At 45.9% G+C, this 24,618-nt stretch overlaps 1 protein-coding gene across 7 annotated transcripts in view; it reads left to right on the top strand.

Moving 5' to 3' along the window:
* KCNMB2 (potassium calcium-activated channel subfamily M regulatory beta subunit 2) overlaps positions 1-24,618 on the top strand; it is a 159,200-nt gene that overhangs the window by 131,567 nt on the left and 3,015 nt on the right. For 4 of the 7 annotated variants that reach the window (XM_076341338.1, XM_076341339.1, XM_076341341.1 and 1 more), the window contains exons 2-4: positions 9,516-9,626; positions 16,121-16,291; positions 18,815-19,010. In XM_076341338.1, coding sequence (XP_076197453.1) covers positions 9,516-9,626; positions 16,121-16,291; positions 18,815-19,010 — 478 coding nt within the window. The remainder of the gene's footprint in view (positions 1-9,515; positions 9,627-16,120; positions 16,292-18,814; positions 19,011-24,618) is intronic. The other 3 variants (XM_076341340.1, XM_076341343.1, XM_076341342.1) reach the window with 3 other exon arrangements.

Genomic DNA, 24,618 nt, shown 5'->3' with positions numbered 1-24,618 from the left:
AAAAATTAACAAGCAGACCAAATGCAGACTGCTGTATTTTGCCACAGAAAATAAAGTCAAACAACAGCTAAAATTGGGGAGGGGGGAAAAGGGGAGCAGAGAAGGCAGACCAAAGGCAACATAAGAGTCGTATTTATTTTTTAATCCCATCTCTTTTAGTGTCTGTGATGAGCGCTGTAACTAAAGGAATCTAACTGAATTAGAATTTCAATATGTCCTGAGCAGATTGGAGCTGTTTCCATTCATGAGCAGCATGTCCCAGCTGTAATTGCCTGCTTGCTTATCCACACAGCTCTTTACAGCTAATCCAAATGTGGACTCAAAAATAAATAGTGCCAGAGCATTCACTTCCTGCTGGGCAGTAGTTTTAGCTCGCCTCTGCCTTTGCTTTGTTCCAGCTGGTGCTCTCCATGGCACGGTGACTGACTCAAAGGAGATAAAAGATGATTGACCCGCTCAAGGAATTAGGTGGGAGAAAAACCACTCCTGCCATATCTGCCCTGGCTGTTTGTGCTTTTCCTCTGGGTGCTGCTCTGTGTCTGTTTATCTTTCTCTGCCCTCACCTCTCTCCCCAGCCACATTGCTCGTGTGATCCCTAAGGGCTGCTGGTGCCCTCCCTGTCCCTAGCAGCACATCACTCTTTGCCTCCCTGTGCTCTCACCCGCAAACACACCATCAGGGTTTTAGCACTGCTTTCCTGAAATGAAACACTCTCTTCAGGGATATTTAAAAGCTGTGTACTTCTCAGATCAGATCTTCTCTGGAGGCACAGCTGCACAAAGCTGGAGCTGTAGGGGATGTCCCATGGATGGGACTTGGCTCTTCCCCAAAACAAGGCTCTGCCTTTGCTCTCTGACATGGGAATCTGTATGTGTCTTGGCTCTCCTCGCTGCATGGAAGGTGGTTGTCCACCATCTTTTAGGCTATTTTCTCTACTACATCCACAGAATTCCTGGGATACTTTGGCCAAGTCTCAGCAGCCTCTGTGCCTCTGTTCATCACCTGTAAAAAGGCGGTGCCAACACATTGTAGCTTCACAGTTTGGGGTGTAAATCCCAGGGCCCTGAGATGACAGTGGGACATATGAGCTGACTCAGAAGCCACTTCACTTCAGCATAATCAGAGGAGTCCAGCTCCCACTGTGCAACAAATTATTCTTAAAAATAGCCTTTTTAGTATCCAAAAGGGCTTCCTGTAAGATCTGGTCAGGTGGGTACCCAAAAAATCTCAGCTGGGGAGAAGGTCATTCCCTCTTGATGACCATCAAAGAGACTGACTTCAGTGTGGAGCTAGAGCTGGAAACACCTCCCAGCCCTGGGAGGAGCAATGCAGCAGTGAGCCTCCACTTCGTCTCCTTTCTCGCACCCTCTCTCCATTTCCCACTGGGCTTATCATGGCATAATCACAAGGCACAGAGCACCTTCACTGCCACCCATGTGCTTTTAGCCAGCCAGCCTGCTCCGAGGCCATATAGCTCTTCTGGTGCAGTGCAGTACCTACAGTGATATATCCCTCTGCAATTACAGAGAAGTGTGCTAAGATTTAGAGAGCATCAAGTGAGGTAGTGCAGCACTTTCGCTGCCTTCATTCTCACCCCCAGAATCCTTCCTCATCAGTGTAATGCTACCTGGTCTTTGGCAGAGCAGATCTCCCCATAAAACTGTCCTGGCTCAATTGACTAGGGGCATGTTGCAGGGAGATGACCCAGCGCCTGCCACTGCTGCACCCCCTCCCAAAGCCAGCCCATTTTACAGGCAGATTGTGCCCTTCTCCGAAGCCAGAGAGCAGCTGAGATGATGAATATAGTGCTTGTCCAATGTGTCACTTGCTATGTAAATTCAAATTCGGCACAGGAAGCCAAAAATGTTTGCAGAGTCCTGACAGGCAAAGGGGACAATTATCCTCAGCTCTTCCTCACAAACTTTGATCCCTGGTGACTGCAAGGTGCCAAGAAAGGCATTGCCTCATGCTTGGATTGCAAATTCACCCACACCTAAATATGAGGATGGTAATAAGGGCTGGCTCTTCACTAGATGCTCTGCTACCTGGATGTGGCCTGAAAATGTCCTCTGCCAGGTACAGTGATGGGACTAGCACATCCCTTGTACAGATGAGGAAGCTGAGGCCATAGCGTCAGACTGCTCTGAGGTGGCCAGAAGGTCGCCAAAGAAGACAAGTTGGGACTCTCTTGCTTGTGATGATAGACAGTAGCTCCCTCCTTTGTAGCTGACCTGGGGACACAGGAATTTCTTCAAAAAGTTGCTGTTTTGATCAGCTAAATCAGAATAATTAAGACTAACACAGTGCAGCCAGAGTGAGTGAAACAAGTCATCAGGGGGATAGTAATATATAGGAAGAGCCACTGGGAAGGAAAAAAAAAGAAGAAAAAAAAAAGTGGAGAAAGAAGTTAAAATTTAAAGGGTTGGGAAGAATAAAGACTCTAAAGTCTACAGCCATGCTGTGTGGGCTACTTAGACTCGTACTAGGCAGGTAGATCTTAGGAAAGGGGAAGCCTAGGGATGACAGGCATCATTAAATGGCAAGGCTTGAAAGTCTTTTCAAAACAGAAAGCCAACACTGGAGGAAAAAAACATCATGAGATGGAAACCTGGAAGATTTAGATGTTACTTTGGAATATTTAATTTTAAAGTGTAAACATACTGCATGTTGTCATGTAGCAAAGAGGTATAGATACCTCAGCCTTTCTGAATATCTCTCTTACTCCTGTATATACTGGGGAGAGGAAATTAACAATCGTAAAGTATGATTTGAAGTTAAAAGAAATTTTGGCTTCGAAAACAAAATCAAATGCCATTGTGTTCCACACACAGCTAAGCTGCATCATCATGTGATGGTTTCAGTCATTACTGGCAGCCCCGTTCTCCTCCTCCTTTGGACATGGAGTGTCCTAGACATGCCTGTACCATGGGAGCCCAGCAAGACCGCCCTGGGTCCAGGGTGTCTCCCTCATTCAGCTCAAAAACTAGATGGAGACCTCAGCTCTGAGCTCTGGGGAGATTTAGGAGAAGGGCCAGAAACAGAGGTGAATTCATTAATGAAACATCATTAGCCATCAGGCTTCCTAAACGCTTGTCAATACATTAACACCAGCTGCCCATTGTTCATTTTTCCCTTGCCATAATGAGAAACCCCAAATTCAAGGTCATCTGCCAGCTGGGTTAGTCAGTTAGTACAGCCGGAGCTCCTGAGATGCTCCAATGAGAACAGTTATTTATGTCGCACTGTCCTGCACTGTGCCCATTAGCTTGTGGTACAGCAAAGTCCAGTCATGAGGCAGAAATACAACATTTGATATTGCTGTTGCTGCTTCACAATTTAGTGTTGCTGCTGCCAGAGCGTTAAATGTTCCCTAAGTGGTAACTGTCTTCTACTAATGCAGATGCATTTCTTTTATGAGTTAGCTTATTGCTGTTCTTCTTGGTCCATGCTTGCTGTTCTTCTGTTGTGGCCGCAGACAAGTGGGATTAGGGCAAGCAGATACTGTGCTCAGATGGAGACCTGCAGAGAAAACAGGTATTTTAACTACAGAAGAAGCACTGCCCTCTGAATTGTGTCAGAACAGGGGAATTGCAAACCTCCCTTGGTACATGTGTATTGGGGCTTCCATGTCACACCACGGCCACGGTCATAGCAAGTCTCACTCAGATACCCCAGGCAGATGCCTGCTCAGTTTTTACCACCTAGTTGTGTTTCTCCTCACCCTCTCCCTGGTGTAGCTCTGCTTCCATCTACCCCTTCATATTGCCATGGACCATACCTAGGAGTCAGAAACTTCAGGTGCTGGTTTTAGTCCTGGGTCCAGCTCTTACATTTTTTTAATATCGGGACTAGAAAACTCCCCTGGATCATCTCTTGAATCAGACAGGAGCATCTTAATTTAGTAGTTACCTCCACCACTCTGCATGGGAAACTATTCCACGCACTAATGCACCTGAATGCCAGACTACCCAGCAGTCAGGCTATACTTTACATCAGAAATCCAGCAGGCCATTTTATTTATCTCCCATCCTTCATCACACAATACTTCTCCCTGTTTTCTGGCTCAGGCCATAGGAAAACATACTATGATCAGACATAGGCGTGGGTAAGACCTATCAGGGCATAAAGTCTAACTGTCCATATTCAGTAAATTCACCTCAAAGTGAACCACCATCCCCTTACAGGCTGCCTTTGATGCCTGGTTTCAGCCTCTTCCTTTTCCCATGGACAATGGTGGGTGGGACCACCCCAAAAAAAGGCTCTCCAGCCATGAGAAAGACCAAATATCTCCCATCACTCAGCAGCAGCCACCCTGTCTGTTCAAGAACTGGCCCTGACTGCTGTGTCGTGGCACAGAGAGAGGTTAAAAGGTTCACTAGTGGGAAAACTTCAGGGTTCACAGGGAACTGCCTCAGGTTTAAAATAATCCTCTGGCTGGGAAATGTTGGGATGAAGCATCCAGAGCGCTTGGCAGCATGGACAGTGCAGGACGTGGGTGTATTCAGACAAAGGTTAAGAGGTCAGTGATTATATCTTTAGGTGAATGTTCAGCTTTTGCTGGCTTCTGATGACTCATGGTGTCTTTTATGAGGCAAAATTAATACAAGGGCTTCTCTTTTTACAGTGGCCACATTGGCCAGGAAATGAAATGCCATAAGGAGAGCAAAGCTCATTAGTTTGGTGCCATAAATGGTTCTCCAAGGTCTCAGAAACCGTATGATTAACATAAACATAGACAGAGGCAATTACAAATAAACACACATATAAAACCCAGCTTTCCATCTAAAAATGTGGTCCGCAATATCCCTCTTTGACTGTTCACAGATGTGGTGACCTAGAGGTAAGGGACTTTTCATATAAATCATGACATAAACCAAAGCCTGAGGAAGGAAAGCAGCCAGCCCAGAGTGAAAGTGAGGACAACAGAGCACGTAATATAGTTACCAAGGTACCAGCTAAGGATTTTGAGATTCACCCTCAGAATTACATCTTTTTTTGAGCAATTGTCATGGTTTTAATCTCAGTCGGCAACTGAGCACCACGCAGCCGCTCGCTCACTCCCCCCCGGTGGGATGGGGGAGAGAATCGGAAGGGTAAAAGTGAGAAAAACTCATGGGCTGAGATAAAGACAGTTTAATAGGTAAAGCAGAAGCCACACACACAAGCAAAGCAAAACAAGGAATTCATTCACTCCTTCCCATCGGCAGGCAGGTGTTCAGCCATCTCCAGGAAAGCAGGGCTCCATCACGCGTGACGGTTACTTGGGAAGACAAACGCCATCACTCCAAAACGTCCCCCCCTTCCTTCTTCTTCCCCCAGCTTTATATACTGAGCATGACGTCACATGGTATGGAATATCCCTTTGGCCAGTTTGGGTCAGCTGTCCTGGCTGTGCCCCCTCCCAACTTCTTGTGCACCTCCAGCCTTCTCAGTCGGTAGAGCATAAGTAGCTGAAAAGTCCTTGACTAGTGTAAACACTACCTAGCAACAACTAAAACATTGGTGTGTTATCAACATTGTTCTCACCCTAAATCCAAAACACAGCACTGTACCAGCTACTAAGAAGAAAATTAACTCTATCCCTGCCGAAACCAGGACAGCAATTTGAAGCAAATGCTGCCCCAGCATGTTTTCTTCACACTGCAGTCCTCTCTCAGGTGGTTGCTGTTGGGTGAACTTGTTGACACTCCTTAGGACGGGGCAGAGTAGTTCTAATCTTATAAGAACTATCTCAAGTCTTCATGTTGCAATAGCTGAAAAAGTAGAAACCTTGTCAGGTTTTCTAGTGAGGTCCATAAAATTTACCAGAAGATAATGTTCAAGAGAAGGATGAGAATGGGGAAAGATGGGAGGAGTGGGTCAGCCCTGGGGAGACCCACTGTGTCAGCATCGCGGGCCCTTAAAGCTGACAAAGTGGCCAGTGCAAAGCAGTGAAGTGCCCTGGGCACGGGTGTACAGGTATTCATAGGAGATTGTATACTTTTTACTCTGCGTTTCTCTCTTAAACATTGTGCATTTATTCAGAATAGATCCAAACGCCAAGAACGAGGCGTTTTGTAAAAACCAAAGCATGGCCTCCTTGCCTGTCTCTGTGGCAACCATGCCGAGAGACAACTGTGTTGATGCTACACTGGGTAAACAATGAAGGCGACAGCAATGTTCAGGCAAAGTCAAGCAGAAAGCCCAGGGTCCAACCCAGCATCCTGACTCTAAGAGCACACAGCAAAAGTCACATCAAGTACAGCAGTTTGCTGGTAACCTGCCCTATAGGAATATCGCCTACAGACTCCTGATGGTCAAAAAGCAGCTTGAAGGACCTCTACTAAACTGTTTTTTTAACAGGTATTGTCATGACTTTAGGTGCTCTGTCTGTTCAAGCGATAGTACAATCCACTTTTACTCTAAATGCCAGACTGACATCCTGCAGTAATGAGTTTCACAGCCTGATTACTTGTTGCATGGTAAAAATACATTGCCAGCAGCTGACTCAGAGAGGCAACAGGCAAAAAAAAAGTAGTGCTACTTGTTTTTTCAGAAAAGAGAGAGGGGACAGGGAAGGAAGGGGGGGTTCACAGTCCTTCCTTGGGATTAACTCAGGGGAAGAGAAAGGTATGGAAGTTTGCTAACTGACCTGGTGGAGCAGGACATGGTCATGTAGGTTGTAACTGTTCTAAGTTACAAGTCCTCCAAAGGCCTTCAGAGGAGGGTCTTGGGGAGTTTGCGTTGTTACTGTTCTGCAAAAGGCTCTTACCTTACAGCTAACCCCCACCTAAAGGAAACATGGACTTTAGTCGCTTACATCTGACCTCTGCCGTGATGTCATCAGTGTAACAATTTTCCACAAAATTAGGCATGTAATGCTGTGTTAAATAGTGATGGTTAGCTTGGAGTGCCCGACTAATGAAGCAGGTAACGTTAATGCTATCACATATGGACTGCTCTAGGGCACTGGCACTATAAGGGAGTCTGAAATCACTCTGACTTTTTGGGGGAAGAAAGACACCCCTTTTCCTCCCCTGCCATCTCCTTGGTGGGACAGATCCCTCTCACCTAGCTCTTGTACCAGTGGTGCTCCTGCAATTTGCTCTGGAGCTTGTGAACCTGCTTCCCTGCCCAGGCAGTCCTGCCCAGGTGTCCCTGTTGACTTAGACAGGCAGCAGAAGCTGCTGATCACCTCTAATGTGTGCCCAAGTTTTGCTTAATTAAGAACAGACTCTCTAATAGCATTCACCACCATCTCCTGACAGCTCTGGGACCACTCAGGCTGTGGCAGCACAGCCAGCCAGGCTTTCCTGTCATGCAACTCACCTGTGACATCCTAAAGTGTGCAGTGGCAAATATATATATATATATATAAAAAAAAATTTATTTTCCAGCATTAAGGGGCTCAGCATGGGACGGGTCTCAGTCCAATATCCAATGTGGCCTCCAGGCCCTTGGATAGTTGCTCTGAGCCCTCCTGCATTGCTCGATGCCGAAACACCAGCTCATTCGGCGTAGGCTTGGCAGTCGCTGTTGTGCTGTCTGGGGTAGTGTAGGTGCGATCTTACATAGCAGAGTGAGGATTAGACCCAAGGCCCTGTGACCCAAATTTCTGGCCATGATCACTATAAAAACACTTCTTAGTCAGTGGCTCTATTGATTAGATCCTGGTAGGTGTTATTTCACCTTCTAAACTATAGTTATTTCAGGGAGAAAGTGCCTCTTCTTATTGCTTAATCCCCAATACTTAACTACAGTGGTTGTAAGGAAAGAAAAGACTGGTTTTTGGCTCTCAGAGCTGCAGTGATGACCAGAGTCAAGGAAAGGGTTCGGGGAGATTCCCCCCCTTCTGCCTCCCTTCTTTTGGGCCACCTTCTTGTCCGATTTGTTGTGCATGAATGCAGCACAAAAGCTTTGTCAGATATTACTGTCTGTTATTTCAAGCAAGCTCCCTGCCTGCAAGCCCCAGTCCCGAGCCAGCGTCTCTGAGCATCGCAACAACAGGGAGCAGCAGGATCCCAGCAGGGAGGAGGTGACGGGGTCACCAGTTTGGCCAGTTCACCCAGTTCGTGAGTTTGGCCTGGGTCTGCGCCATGGACCCCGTGGTGGGGCTCTGGGCTGACTCCAGATGGAGAGCCCGGTCCCTTGGCACCCATCAGCCTGTCTGCATATGGATGGATTTTGACTCCTGTCCATGTCAGTCTTCCCCTGCAGCCACCTCTACAGGATTTAAGTATTCTCTCAGGTTCACCACTATGCAAACACTGAAATTATCCCTTTGCATGAGTATGTAGATAGTGACATCACAGACTTTTTCAGGCGAGGAGCACTGAGGAATTCATGTGCCTTCTCTGCTGACAGCATCAACAGCCGGGTTTATTTTTCAGTGAGCTAAAGAATGGCCCCAGTATATGAAAGACTTTGGCATTAAAGTATTTGGTATCTGGAATAATCTGGAATATTTTTTTTTCTTAAGCCTTTCTCTGAATGCAGTAAAAGCACAAAGTGCTGTGCCATGAAATAATGTGAAATACAGCCCTCACCAAGAAGGGCCAAATTTTCAGAGATCGAGATTTTAACTGAGCCTCACTAAAACCAGGAGCAGATTAGGAGGAGCTACGAGGGGAGCTGTCGCCCTACTAGCAGGTCCAATACAGCCTATGCTTCCAGCCTGGCAATGAAGTTACCATCTGGAAAGATGGTTGTTCACATTCAGTTGATCTAGGGTAACCAAAATCTGCTACAAATAACATAGATATAGTGAATGTGCCTTGAATCAGGGCAAGAGAGCAGCAACACTTCTTGAGATCCTTTCAACTCTGTATTTCTGATTCTGTGAGATCTAATTGAAGTACAGGGTTCAAATTCAGTTCTTAAAATGAAACCCCTCAGACTTTTCCCCTCGTCAGAAGACCCTGAGAGCCTGAGAGAAGGCAGCAGGTCTCATAGCCTGCTGTGAAACAGAGAAGCCCCTGGGCAGGCATCTAACTGGTCTGGTCAGATGGCTTTGGGACAGTAATTTCTCTGTGGGAAAAGACATCTTTGTCACATCAGTTACATTTGCACAAAATGCTGCATTTACGTCTCATACTTGTGCCTCATTCAGACACCTCTCTTTAGAGCCTCATCACACTGATAGCTGCCGTACAACCAATAAGCTGTAATGAACATGTGTGTGCTTAAACAATAGCCACTTTCTACCCCTAAAATACTGCCATAGGAACATTGGATGCAGCTATTACCTTTTCTTAAACTACCGATGATTTCTTGTCAGTAGTGCAAATCCTTTGCAGTATGGAGCATAGCTAAGCCTGATTAGCCAGGATCACATTTTACCAGTGGGGCTAATGAGATTTATCCTTCATTCCCACACACTGATCTGTCATCCCCATTGTTTTACATCTCACCTTGAGTTAACAAATGGTCCATCTTCAGAGCACACTGGGTATGGCCACAGGGGATTTGGCACGCTGGATATAATGTGGTCTGCCACATTGGATGGGCAGTGACAAAAATTATCCCTCTTCCCCCAGGTCCTTCCATCGTCCCACTGCAGCAAGCAAAGCCAACACTGGGCAACCCTCTAAAATGTTTATTTGGACCAGTGGCCGGAGCTCTACATCTTACAGACATGATGAGAAAAGGTAAACGGCATCTATGCTGATTGTCTTTCACAGGTTTTGAATTTTTAAGACTGTGGCCTGTAGCTTTTCTTCAGTGGTGGCACTGGAGAAGTGAGAGGGATGCAAAGGGTGTGTCCCTCCTTGCCTTTCACACCCCCCCTGGCTACTGCTCCAACAACAACAGGACCAGCCGATGAGTGCCAGGGTTACCAGGTGAAGCCAAAACAGAGTGGAGGGACAATACCAGAGCCATGGCCAAAGTCTTCCTTGTCCCCAGGTCAGCAGCAGCACACCATGACCATCTCCAAGGTCAGCACACAGACATCGCACATTTAAAAGCACACTAATCCCCAGCCACAGGTTTGCAGCCCCAGCTCCAATCCCTGTGAAGCCTTTATGCCTTTTGCAGGTGTCCTGCTTCCAGCCATCAGCCCACACCACTCCCGCACCGCCCTCCAGACAACACACACAGTGCCTCCTCTCCCCCAGCCAAATCATTGCCCTATATAACTTTTACACATCTGGATGGTGCATTTGGCTGTCAGAGATGTTTTCTGTTTATATGCATGTGTGTGTGAGGGTGAGCATGTGCGCAATACATTGCACAGTGCCTGGTGGATGACAAGCAGCTTAAAAGTGAGCTGATTACTGGTAGCCCGCCAGCCCACTTTACTGGTGTTGCTGGAGGGAATAGGCTGAAGGAGACAGAGGAATAAATGAGTTACTGGATCTCCCAGGGGAGCAGGGAATTACACAGAAGAGAAGGAAAGGGAAGGAGAGGTTTTAAGTCCACAGGCAAAGGCAGCACTCAGTTGGGAATGAAAGAAGTTAAATATCACTGATGAAAGAACAATTGTCAGTAATGCTCAGACTCATCCTTCCAAAATCTCTCTCCTTTCTAGTGAGATTTGCCAGACAGCTTGTCTTGTCGCAACCAGACACACTTCCCTTTCTTTTCTTTTCTTTACCCCTGCCCTCCCTTGCCTCCTCTCCTTGAGTTCCCCTTGTGGTCACTATTAAATGTAATCACAAAAAATCAGACTTGGGTGAAACAAAAACAGAGGTCAATGTATCCACAGTGCCAATTAGCAAAACACACTCTTCAGTTATTCTAATGAGACATTACTGCTGGCATCTGCTTGGGAAAATGCACTCATGAGTTCAGGCAGCAGAGCTGCCCTCAGGACGCCATGTCTCTTCGGAGACTTGGTCCATTTGCTGAACTTTTCTACAAAGGCTGCATAGGTGCTCAGCTCTTTTGATACTCTGATCCCAAGCAGATATCTTGAAGCCACAAAGGCCAGCTTGGCAGCAGGTTTCCATGGACTTTCAGTTGGAGCTGGTTATCTAACTGCCTCATGTACTTCTGCAAGTCTCTTTAATTGAATTTTCCCCAGGCTAATGCTCTTCTGCGTTAAAACACTGTCATGGACAGGACGGTCCAAGGTCAGACACTTGTAGGAGATATCTGCCCACAAGTTGGGCTGGCTGGAAGCCATGTGCTGCGATTAGCACGGCCTTCAGCTCACACCATGCCCCACAAGTGGGACTTATTAACTTGGGCTGAGCGCTATGCTAAACAGGGCTCACCGGCACCTGGTCAGCTTAAATGCTGGGCAGAGCTTGTCCTGTCTGCCTGCAGAAATAGGGAGGTAGGGAGCTGTATCTCTGTACTTACACACCAGCCATGGCAATTTCAGGTGCCTTTTCAAGCCTTCGGGTGGGTTTATTTCCCAGGTGGTCCTGTAGAGCTGTACAGAAGGAATTGTTCATATCCTGTGAGTGATTAATAAAATGCAGGAGGGAAAGGGAGGAAGAGAAAATGGAAATAGGAGAGTGCTGACTGCAGCCTCAGGACTGCAGAAGAAAGGTGTGAACACTGAGCAAGTGTTGCTGGTGGAAGAAACTCATCCACCAGCATCTGGCAGTGATTTCAACACGTGTAAGGTCACCAGCAGCATCACTGTATCAAACAGGCAGTGCATTTTAGAGAAATGACTTCCCTTAAATGACCCTTTCCTAGGAATTTTTGTTCTTTAAACTTCAGACAGGAAGATTGTCATCTGGGGCAGCAAACTTTTCACCTAACACATGCCACGACTGCTGACTTTTGAGGGGTCACACCATAATAACACCCTGTGCAGCAATGGGTCACTTGCTGTGGATAAATTGCCTCCTCCTGGGTGGGAGGTGTCTCTTCAGGAATCTGCTTTTGCAGGATTGAGCCCAAAATTGATGTATTGCATTGCTGTTTTAGACAACTGCTGTTTCCCAACTGCCACTTTTTAGGCTTTGGAAACTAGTCAAGCCCTCATTCTTTCTCAGCTGTCAATTATGTCTTCCACAACATTGTAAGCTTGGAAAACCAAAGCACTGGTTTTGTTTGGTTCAGTTCAGTCCAGTTTGGTGGGGAAGAGGGAAGGAATTGAGTGACTGTTTGTAATGATAGGAATCCTTCTACAACCATCACTGAGACTTTTGTGAGAGCTCCAGAGAGATTTCCTGTTGCCATAGCTCTAATAACAAAGATTGATGCAGCTAAATATACCCTGTAAAGAAAAAAGTAAAGAAATTGGCTTCTGAGCAGAAAAGTCCCTGAGCATTGGGAATTCTGCAGGTAAGATACAGGAGGTTTTTTGACCCTTGCATTCAAGGATTTCTGATATCAGTAAACACCTCAACATGAGGTAATTTGAGTGACATCTGCATAATAACTGTGATATCAGAGAACTGAATGAGAATTCAAAGTCACTCTGAATAATTCAGGCAGGCAGGTATCCCCATGTGACAAGCCTCATGACTGCACAGTGCTGGAGGAGGCAGCATCCCCCTCAGTGCCACACCATGGTCCATTTGCAAGGGAATTAATCTGAGGGTAGGTAGTTTGTGCATATTAAAAAAAAAAAAAAAAGAAATTGCAGGTGCTTGGTTATTCTAGATTTCCAGGGAGGAAACTTTGCAGTGTTCTTAGATCTACCCATTTTGGAGCAAAACAAGAACTGTTGTACTGGGTCAGAAGAAGCATTACTTTAGCCTTTTCTGCTCTACGTGGCAGTGGCCAGTTGCAAGCCCTTGGCATACCGGACCATTCCTAACACATGCCGATAAATTCATCATATCCCTGGAGCTGTGGAGCAGTCCTGCACCAGCAGAGCACAGAGCACATAAGATGCACATGGCATGCCTCATCCTTCACATAACCGAGCGCTAAAAGGCCACGTTCCTCATGATGGCAAAGAAAGGTCTTGGCTGCAGCAAATATGAGTAACTCTACAGAAGACGTAGAATTTCTTATTAAGGCCAGTACGCTTAAACCGGCACTGTAATTCTCCTTGACTGTCTCATGTTCAGGTTGAGTAACGTAACCTGGGCTGCCTAATTTCATCACACAGGTCCTCCCTAAGCATTCCTCTGGAGATCACGTAAGGAGCTGCTGACCACGTTGCAGAGGGATCCCCGCACTGCTGCTGTGCAGAGATATGGAGAGGGAAATCTCTGCTCTGTCCCCAGCAGGCATGGTCACAGCCGAGATTTCCTCTCTGGCAGCTGAGCCCGGGTAGAGCAGCCAGCCCATATCCTCTGAGCGATTTGGCAAAAGGAACACAGAGATTTAGCAGGGGAGAACTTCAGTTTGGAAACAATCAGGAAAGCAAAGACCTTTTGTCCTTGGAGGCTTGCTTTCTATTAAATGTCTTTGCACAGGGCAGAGAGACCCCATGTTCTGACAGCTGGGACTTCTTTAAAAACAAACAGCCCCCCTCGGTGTCATTTTTGGGGAGTGATCACAGGTAATCATAAGTATTAGATGGAGTCACCTAGATGAGTAGTGTCTGGGATGCAGTGATCTGTACTTAAAAACACTGCAGCAGTCACCTGATTGTGGCTGTGCAGTCCTGGGATCCAAAATCAGCCGGCTACGCATGGCGCTCTTCCAGCTCACCGAGCAGAAAGAGGTCCCTGGGCTGTGCCAAAAGTTCACACGTACACAAAATCTCCCTCACAGAGCAGCACACACGTGTGCAGGCCTCCACTGCTGCTCCAGCTAAGGAGATGACAAGGCTGCTCTCTTAGTGGCAAAATATTCTGCACAGCGTATCATGTCCCCCAAAACCAGGGCTCTCAGGGGCAAAAACGTGAAGTCTGGTAATAGCAGATGTTCCCAGTATCATCCAGAGCAAATTGGCACCTCCCCAACACCGACACAAGTGGGGAGGAGAAGGAGGAACGGTTACTCAGCGTCTCTCCTGGGCTGCGTCAGGACCGGTGCATCATGCGCTGGCACGTGCCATGCCACCGCACGCCTTGGCGTGTGTTACCAGACTGACTCCTGGCAGGGATTCAGGAGAAAGCCCTCAGTAAGGTGCACCAGGCTACCACTTTCCTGTTGTTCGGGGCTTTGAATAACAAATATTTGCAAAAGAGCAACCGAACGACTGCTCCGAGTGTGGCCCCCAAGGCAGAGCTTTGTTTAGCTTTATTTACCATAGCAGGCGAGCATGGGAGATCCGCCTGGCAGGTGGTCACCGCACACTGTCCCCTTTGCCAGTCACCTGCCAGATAAATCATTCCTACAACATACCCTTCAGTCCATCCTTTTTTACCTCTCATTGCACATTTCTTGGCTCAAGGCCACATGGGAAGTATTTGTAACCATTCTCAATTAGCTATTTGTTTTTAAATTGTCCATTTGTATCCCTTTTATGTCCTAGCTGCTCTGGTGACATTAGTGAGCGATTGCACTGTTTCTGTTTTATGTCTACACGCTGACATAAGTTATGCTGTGTGATTGGTTAATGTGCTGGAACTGCATGACAATCTCTGCCTTCCTGCCTGCTTCCATTTGGGAGCAATGCAAATCCTAATAGCAGCTCTCAGAGTTAAATACAGTTTGATAAATAATAATAGAAAAGTAACATTAGATTATTACTCTACATTACTTCTTTAAAGGCAATTGCATCTGCCAGTTCACAACATATTTTTTCTCCCCAGCACCAGAAAAAAATTTGACAGGTTGAATTACCATTTCATTTCCAACTAGGAAAACATTGGCAAGCTTTAAAGATGGTTCTGAAGAGAAACCATGGACATCTAAAGATGTAAATTATAGTTGGATGAAGAAACCTCAAGGGGTCTTAGGTATGGGAGACTATCGACTGCAGTACCATCTAAGCAAAATTTTTCCTGTAAAACCCCACACCATATGTGCTTTTCCTCACTATGACTCATCATCTAAATACAAATTCAACTCCAGTTTCAGGGATTTTATGATTAAACCTATTTTCTTGTTTATATTGTGTTTATGTATGATTTTACATCTGTCTGAACTCTATTTCTTTGCCCCTATTGCTGAATGTAAGTTATATGGTTTGTCTGACACACAGCGCTTTTTTCCAAGGTTGAGTGAAACTTGGCAGTTTCAGCTTAAATGAGTGGTGGGTTTGCTAGAGCCCAAAGTGATGTTGATGTTGCTCACCTGCCATTTTGCAGACAGTAGAAGAGGAACTTCTTCCACGTGTACTACTATGTCCATGTTATGGTGGTGCCAGGGCTCAGAGGTGTGCGGTTCACATGCTTCGGGTGCTGCCTGGATGATTCAAAAGAACCGTAACAGAAAACACAGGAGATTTTGACCAGCCTCAGGTCTGTAAGTACATTTTAAACCCACAAAGTTTGAGTGTGTTTGAAATGTACTCAAATACTTCCTTCTTCACCATTGTGTCCTCATGACCCATTGAATCATCAAAGGCTCGGAGATGAAAGAAGGACTTATGGTTAGAAAATGCAAAGGACTCTCTGCTGAAGGGGAATGGTTTGTTGTATCTTCTTTTTTTTAATCCTATAACAAACAGCTTTGGTGGATAATTTTCTGCAAGGTTTTTCACTGTAATGAGTAACTGCGTTTCCAGAAAGCTATTTTATAAATAAAGTAAATAAGCTTCCAAACAAAAAACCCACAGAAATCAATTGTAAAATCCCCATAGTATTTCATGGGCTTTGAGTCACACTGAGGGTGAAAAATTACCCAAGCCACTAGCTTGTAGGGAATCAAAAAAGAATGTGATCCTTTCAGATAATTTTAGTGACAACTTTCTTCAGGCTATTTTCTACATATGGTAACATAAGACCTGTTACCATATTCAACTGAAGAAAAGACACCTCATATAACTAAACATCTTCTAGTGGCCTAAGCTGGCATTGACAGGTCAAATTCACCTATGGTATAATTCAACTGAGCCAATGAAGCTGTACCAAAGAAGGATTTACTGAGCTGTCACAAGTGTCTAATTTTTATATTTGCTATAAGAGGTTTTTACCTTTTCAGAAATGGCTGTAATTTATTTTGGAGATTAATAAATTTCCACTAGGTCAGAGTGAATCCGATGAAAAAGGACACCTGAGGACCCTTAAGCCTTTCTCTCTCACGAGATGGGTATGGAGGTGGAACTACCCACCTTGTAGAGGGTTCATTGGTTAAATATGAACTTCACATAAGAATGTATTATTTTCAACCTCAGAAATATTTACCAAAAAATCAGGGATCATGATCTACTGGACAAAAGGAAAACAGTCACAGCCCTAAAAGCCGGAGAAGACCGGGCCATACTCCTCGGGCTGACCATGATGGTGTGCTCTATCATGATGTACTTTCTCCTGGGAATCACCCTGCTGCGGTCTTACATGCAAAGGTAATTTCATGATGGTTACCCTGATCTCACACTGTCTGCTTCAGCTGACTTCTCATGGCTTATTCCTTTGACTCTTTTTATTAAAGTTTTATAATTTTTCCTTTGGTCAACATAAACCTGATTCTCCACTTCCTTACCCCAATATAAATTAGGCATAACTACAGTGAAAGCGAGATGAGTAATACTGGCATAAGTGAGGGAAGAATTAGATCCCTGTTTGACGACATCTTGATCCGTAGGCTTTAGACTTGTCACAGTTTAACGCCTGTGTAATATCCGTATCAGCTGGTCAGCAGTCTGCTGAACCCTGTAAGCCTCTCAGGGGATGCTGCTTCAAAGCCCAGTCAAACTCAGGAGAAAACAGCAAAAATATTTAGCAGCCTCAGGAAACAGCACACTTTCAAATGAAGAATGGAGAATTAATTTGGGAAAGAAATCAAGCTGCTTTGTAGCATGTAGTTTTCCACGTAGGTTATTACTTTCATTTTAACAAGTGAAATCCTCCTGAAATATAGTAATTTGCTGAAAGTGAAAGATCGCCTTTCATCATTACTGCACTGCACTTAATTTTTCTGAGGCCTTCTCTGGCTTCCTTCTCTGCCACAGAGCAGAAGGTTTGGCCTGTGATTCATTAGCAGCATTTGAAATCACTTTTCAAGCACCAGCCCTATTTAAAATCCAGCCCAGGCTGTAATAAGACTGTCAACCATACTTCTTCTGCCCTGATCAGTGGAGTTAGAATGAAAACTGTGTAATTGGGGATCAAAACATTAGTCTGTTATGCCCAAAACCACCCTGAGGCAGCGGCCAATACCTGGCACATTTTGGTTTATGCACCACAGGCTTCTTCTCTAGCCATATACAATAAGTGCCTACAGTTAACTGGTTTGAACATCCTCAATTATATTAGTGTACCTGCAGGAAAATATTCCTTCTTGACCCTGCAACAATACGGAAAAAGTAGCGATGCCTGAGGATGAACTGTACTGATTTGCAGCATCTTATTTGTGCGATAAAGGTATTTGTCCCTTTTAAATCCCGGCAAAGTTTAGATTTTGAAAACAGAGATCAAGACCTGTTAAGTATCCAAGAGCATTTGCTTTTCCAAATTGCTCTCCCAGACCTTTCAGCAATATCAGGGTCAGTTGCAGAGGCTGCTAAGGTCAAAATTGCTCATGTGGAAAGAGATGATTTATATTACAAACCATGTGAAAAATTGCCAGAAGATATCAAAACACCTACGAAGTATCAAATATTCCATCTTCACAAGTCCGTTGTAGGCAGGTGTTACTTTATTACCCCCATGCATGAATAAAACAGCAGTCAAAAAGGTGAAAGTGAGGAGAAGACAACCTAGGAGTCTTTGCTGTCACTTCTCTTCACACAGCCAGATCTCCTTAGGGGTTGTTCTCCTTTACAGACAGCAATACCCCTCCAAAAAAATACTGCCTGGGAAGGGAAAAAAAAATCCTTTCACTTGATTTCCCCCCAGAAATCATAGCATAATTTAATATAAATGTAAAACGGAATATACAAGCAGAATTACTGCCAGAGTAAAATACCAAGAAAATTAGTCAGAAATCTTTGATATCACTTACCATGTAAAGCCTTTTGTAGGTTTGGCAAGGGATGGGCAGACCCTCAGCCCATTCATGGGGAGGGGCAGGACAGCTGCACTGGGTGTGAGCCGAGGGGCTGAGCAGGGCTAAAGGGGAGCCCTGGGGTGAAACCTTTCTCCAAGACCATGAAGGGCCTCGCACAGAGCCCTCAGTGTGCCATTCCCACTGCTCTCATTGCTAAGGAAAATACAGCTGTAGATTTTTAAATGTACGCAAGAAACCCAAGTGAACATTGCCAGTGCACAGCCAGGCTCCATCATTCCGGTTTTAGCCTCTGGTGAACTGGAGATAAGCTGAAATCCTCCAGAACGATTACATCACCTGGCTTAACTTATGGAAAACCAAGCAAGCTGCCTCTAGAAAAAGCTTTTCCACAGGTGGGACTGCACGCGGTACCACTTGTGTGTTACTGTGTCTTCATGCATATGAATATACACACCCTGGTAATTCAAAGTTGCCCTCCCAGCCTTCACTTTAAATTGAACTGGACTTGGTGGTTAACCGTCAAGTCTTGGTCCAGCGTGTCCCGTCATGCAGCACTGTGTGTGTTGTGCTCTTCCCAGGGCAGGCTGCTCAGTTTTCTTCCCTGATATGTCTGCTGATTTCCTTTGGTTTCAAATATACCTTCTCCAGAATAAAAGTTCCAGTTCCCTTTTCATTTATACATAGACATAAGTGAATCAGGTATTTTTGTGCCCAAAGCACAAACTTTAGGTACTACAGAATAATATAATCTGTCTGCAATGTGTGACGTGAGAAAGTCCAGCCTTTGCTCAAAGCTCTGCAACATGTATCATCTCCTACAAGATGCCCCCTGCTATATCCCTGATGGAAAGCCTGAGCTGTGTTTAGTGCTTATTGCCCATTCTTGCCATGCCCTAACGTCTCTTTTTTTCCTACTTAGTGTCTGGACAGAAGAGGCTCAGTGCTCGCTTCTCAATGCATCCATCACAGAAACCTTCAACTGCTCATTTAGCTGTGGTCCAGACTGCTGGAAAATCTCTCAGTACCCCTGCCTCCAGGTGTACGTTAATCTCACCTCTTCTGGCCAGAAGCTTCTGCTCTACCACACCGAGGAAACAATGAAAATTAATTCTGAGGTAGGAGCATGGAATAAAATTTCTTCCTAAATGGGTTTCTGGAGGGCTGCCTACCTTATTATACCCATTCCTCACTTTAAAGCAATACAAGGCTTCCAGCTCTTGCTTCCCTGGTAAATATGGAGCAGAGAAAGCAGAAATCAGTGCACAAACTGAGCTCACATCTCTGGAGGGGGCAGTTTTCCACCTCCATCCCATGCATAGAGCGCTGCCCATCCTGCACAGGATGGTGGCCCCGGGGGCTGGACCCTCCCTCATCCTTTGCCAGTGCTTTACAGGTGCAGGCTAGCGCTGAGCACTTGTCACATTGATATCCTTGTGAAGCTGTGGACAAGTCACCTCCCACCCGGATATGGCTCTGCATGATAGCGAACACCCCTAGTGATGTGCACAGAGCATCCGCGGCAGTGAGAACAGAAATGGTCTTATTACCACAGGGCCAGGCAAGGCGACGGGGAGAGACAAGAGCCCTGTATCTAACAGCAGATGTGTCTCTGTCTCCATCTCTGGTGACAATCTCTGCTCCCTGAGCATCTCCGCTGAGGTCAGCTGTGCCACTGGGGTCAAGGCACAGTACTTACCCCTGCAAAAGATGCTGAAAGTTTGCTGGGCAGGGACTGTCAAGATAAAAGCAGCAGCATAAAAATAAAAGGCCTGGCTTTTGGGCATGTATAAGCTAAGGAGTCAGCCTACCTTTCTTGCACAACTTCCCCGATTGAACCAAAAAAATGATTTTTAACAAATCTACAGAAGAACTCCTCTCTCTGCTTCAGCAAGTACAAAATCCAGCATAAGTCCATCCAGGTGGGATGGAGACAGCTCCTGTCTGGAGGCTATAATGAACGCAGAGGATGCACAGAAGGCATCTCCCCGCCAGCCCGCAGCCACAGCTGTGCAGCTGACGCAGTGCTGTGCATCACACCCAGGCAAGTGACCGCCTCTTCGCAGGTGGCTGTTTGCTGCCTCCGCAGAGCAAGGCAGGATCGGACTAAGAAATGTCCCTCTCCCCACCTTCCTTTCTTTGTATCTACAGCGCCTGGGTACCTAAGACTGCAAGCTGCAGTGAGCCAGGACACAACTAAGTCATTAGACTTACAGGTGCCAGATTTGCATTAACTACTTAGTTATCCAAAGTCACTGAACCCCAAACTATGGGTGCTTGGCAAAGCACAGCCCATAACAGCAGAGCCCCAGTTCAGACTGCTGACAATGTAACCTATTGTGTTTCTATTTATGGCAGCAGTTCAGTAGACCAAATTACTTCTGCATATTAAGATGAAGCGATATTAAAATTAGTCAAAGCACGGCGTGGTTGCACTGGGCCGGTTATTCTGCTGGATAATTAGCTCCCGTGGCTGAGAGACGAAGTCCTCTGGATCTGAAGTGTGAAATGGAGAAGAATGCCCCCATCTTCCCCTCCGGTTCGGTGTCAGTGAAGAAGAGGCACTTACCATTCATGAAGCCTGCAGCAGGACAGACCCCACTTTCTGCTGGGGCAGAAGCAAAATCCAGTGATGCTCATGCCGCAACTTGATTAAAACAGATCAGATATCGGTCTCTGTGCTCCACTGGATTCAAATAAATCAAGAGATTCAGCATAAACCTCCACATTCTGTTATTGATGATTTTTGCTTGCTGAAATGGACTTTGAAATTCTCCCAGATGCCACCTCCTCTTAATTTATTGTAGGCACAGTTAATACTTCTCCTGCCCAAGGTTGTTTTACAGGTTAAGCTCTGCTCTCGGGAGGATTCCTAGGTTTTCCTGACATGCTGCTGGCTATGTGACCTGAATCCAAACACAGTTTTGAATGGAAGTTTACAATGTCTATAAAATACCTTGCTTCTTGTGCCTGGCTGGGATCAGCAGAGACTCCAAGCTCAGATCAGCACAACCCATCTCAGCTCCCTGGATGGGTGCTCCCTCTCCCCCGGCTGGAGAGCAGCCCCGTGCAGCAGGACGAGCAGCCCTGAGCACAGCTGGTCTTGTGATGCCCCAGCTGGGTGCTAGCTGTGTCCCTCCGTCCACCTACTCAGGTCTGCATTTCCTATCTTTCTCCTTGCCAAATAAACAAACAAAAAAGCCATCCCTGGCTCACTGAGACCTAACATGACTGGGGACGTTGCAGAGCGCGGTGCTTACCCTCAGAGGCCAACACCAGTGACCTTCAAAAGGTCAGCATGCCCCCCGCCAACCTCTCTGCCTCACTGAGCACTGCTGCACACACAGAGCAGCACCTGGAGCCTGTCTCTCTCCTCTCCCCGCCAGCTAGCATGGATGGAGCAAAATGCATGTTGATTTTAAATAATGATTAATCTAGGAGACTTGCTGTCTAATGTAGCTGTTGTCCCACAAGGTGTGGTAAGGAGTAGGTGCAATTTATATTGAGATCTACAGTGTGCTGCTGCCAGTCTCCGGTGGGAATCAGTGGGAAGTAAATGGATACCAGTCGAGCTGCTCGAGTCTCCCAGGAAAGCACACAAGGTTTATCATGGCTTTTCATTGCTCTCTCTGTGCATACTTTATCTCTAGCCTTTAAGACAAGCCCAGCCCCTCGTCAATACTACAACCATAGCAGCTTAAATGCTTTCACAGCTACACTTTCCTTTCTCAGCTGTCAGAGGCTGTAACAGCCTCTGGGAGAGGTAAATTGGCCGGTGTCCCCTCGCACCCGGACCATGGAGCTAGGCTGTCACCCTGAGGAAGGGCTGCAGTAGTTAAAGCAGTTCTAGAGGCCCTGTTTCAATCTCGTACTATATCATTTTGATTCTTTTTGTGTCATCAGAGCTACTGCAGATTTATACCCATGCTCCATAAGTGAGAAAACAAGCAGGCTTTAATCACCAGAATCACCGTTATGCCATCTATAAGTGCCTGAGACTAAGAAATGATGGGGGATCTCACGGTTTCCCACTGAAGGTTCAGGTATTTACAACCCAGGGAGGAGTTTGCCTGGCGCCGGGGGAGCAGCAATGTTCAGCTGCAGTTCCCAGCAGACCCATTTCTGGGCTGGGGCTGGAGAATTCAGTCTTCAGGAATCAATATTAGGCCAACACAGGCACAAAGCTCCTCCTTCAGCCCTCGGTTCAAACCTGTTGCACTTTCCAAAAGAGGTGTAAATTGGCGTCCTGATCACTTTCTCACAAAGATTGCCACAGCACAACTTATCAAAGTTTCCAGTCCCAGCTTCCAAGCTCAGTGTGACAGGGACATACACCCCAACCACAGACATATGACAAGAGCCATGTATTTCACTGCCCAGCCTGAACTGGGGGCCTCTCTGGCAATAGGGTTGTCGGTGTAACTTCGTTGTCTTAAGTGAAACTGCCCCCAGCTTTCCTGGAGGTGTTGTCTGATCTCCATCCTTGGAGATATTCATAACTTGACTGGACAAGTCCCTGAGTGACTCTGCACTGAGCAGGGCATTGGGCTGGACATGTCCAGAGGTGGTTCATACAGGCTACCTATCCAGTACTTTAGATCAGAAAAGCTGAGCTGGAAATGTAATAACAAGTTCTCTCTGTAACTGCCTAGTATGTCCTTCTTGTGATCAGATTGCAAGTAACACAAGAACCACTTTTCTCACTTTGTGTCACAGAATCCTCACGTGAGGTAGAGAGCCAGACATTGTTTACTTTCAGATGTGCAGATTTCCAAGTGTTTGACAATGCAGAGGTGTAATAGAACAGCATAGATTTAGTAGTCTACCTTCACAGGTACAGCATAAAAATTGTAGATATAAAATTCCCTGCCAGGCATTGGAGAAAACTAAATGAAGATCAAACCAAAGAAAACACTGAAAACATCCCATTATCCATGTCTACCTACTTGCTTGCCCATGACCTCTGCAGCACAGCAGAGTTAGCCCTGTGCTATCCCTGGGATCTCGCTGGGGAAGCCGAGGAGTGAAAGGAGGTCAGGAGCACCCCACAACCACAACTTAATGCACACAGCGATTTCTTGCGTCGAGGAGCTCCTCAAAGCTGAGGCCAAGATGCCTCCAGGAGCTCAGGAGAACCGGGATGAGGCAGATGGCATATGGAGTAAAGGGCACCCATGTCTTGGAGAGTGCGTGGGAGACCATAGTCTGGAGAGAGACGGTTTCAGCACAAGGAGCCTGGCTGAGAGGCAAAGTAAATCAACCTCCCCTGCACAATTGCATTTCACAGCTTCATGCTCCCAGACCTTCACGTCATGGGCAGCCTGACCAGCCTGACACATCTGGTGGCTCTGTGCCATCAGGTGTTAGGAGGTAACACCTCAAGTTCTGCTTCAGCATCAGGTCTCCTTTGAAAATGCTTGGAAAATACTTAGACTTGCAGGAAGTCAGACCTCCCCCTGCTGCACTCTTGGGACATTTCCACAGACTTTGAATCCAGGAATCTGTTATCATTTGGGCTTTTATGTGCCTGCTGTTTTCTGTCAAGGGGAGAGGGCTGGACTTTGGCAAGAGTGGCCAAGTCCTCGTTTAATTTCCTTGCTCAGGATAGTAACAGCTGGGACTTCAAGAAACAAAAATGTATAGTACCAAACTTGCAAGAAAAAAAAACAACAAAAAAACCATCTAGGCTGGAAATACTGCTGTTATGACAGTGATAGCACAGAGTTTAGTAAAAGAAAATGAGAAAAAAGAAATTTCAGTGAAAAATTTCCCCTACTTATTAGATTATGATCTATTAAAGAGTCATAGGCACTGGGAGAGGGCTTGTGGCTTTGGACATTTAAGACAAAGCTGGGCAGAGTGCAAGAGAATATCCTGGAGGGAGCAGACCTACACCAGCAGGAAGATGGATGAGATATTACTGCTCTGATATTTTCCATCTTTAATTTCTAGAGCTCTATGAAATATTCATAATGGCAGTGCTGCCACGCTCTACCCTTAATGCTCCAGTCTGCTAACACCAGACAATCTTTCTGCCACGCTTCAAATTCTATTCTGTGCTAATAAACTTGCCAATGAATCAGTCAAATCCTGTTGTGAGGTTAATCCCTTGATCATTATTAGGACTAGAGATTTGTTACAGTACGTTACAAAAAGTCATAGCGTAGTCATGAAAAAGAACCGAGGGATGTTTATAAAGTATATACGTTAAAACAATAATAATCAAAAGCCATGGGTCACATTATTTTAATCAAAACATCTTTTTTTCCTTTGCAAAACTCAATTTCTCTCATTAAATTATCTGGAACTACTTTAGGTGCTTACCCAGGACAAGGAGGTTCAGCAGCGCAGGCAGGGAGCATGGTGGGGACCCACAATCACCCCATAACTGCCAGGGAACAATGACCTGCTGGGTCCTCCCATGCACGTTCAACAAGAAGTTGAGCAGCAGGTTTCCCCCTGTCCTGAAGCAGTTCTTGGCTAGGCAGGGAATTTAATCAAAATCCTGTGCAGGTGTAGAAAACCTTCAGGTGTGGAGGGGTGTTAGTGTCTAGAAGAGAGGAGGGAGTGAGGGGCCCTGAGCTGCTCCCATCAATCCTCTTCCAGACCAGCAGCAGCAATAGCAAATTCAGGTGTTCCTGCTCTAGGTCAAAATCCAGATGTGGTCTCAATCTTTGTGTGTCTGCCCACCACCTCACCAGCCCACATTAACTCTTTGCAGGGAAT

Source organism: Aptenodytes patagonicus, chromosome 6 (assembly GCF_965638725.1).
Source record: "Aptenodytes patagonicus chromosome 6, bAptPat1.pri.cur, whole genome shotgun sequence".
Lineage (NCBI taxonomy): Eukaryota > Metazoa > Chordata > Aves > Sphenisciformes > Spheniscidae > Aptenodytes > Aptenodytes patagonicus.
This window is presented reverse-complemented; position numbering and strand designations above follow the sequence as displayed.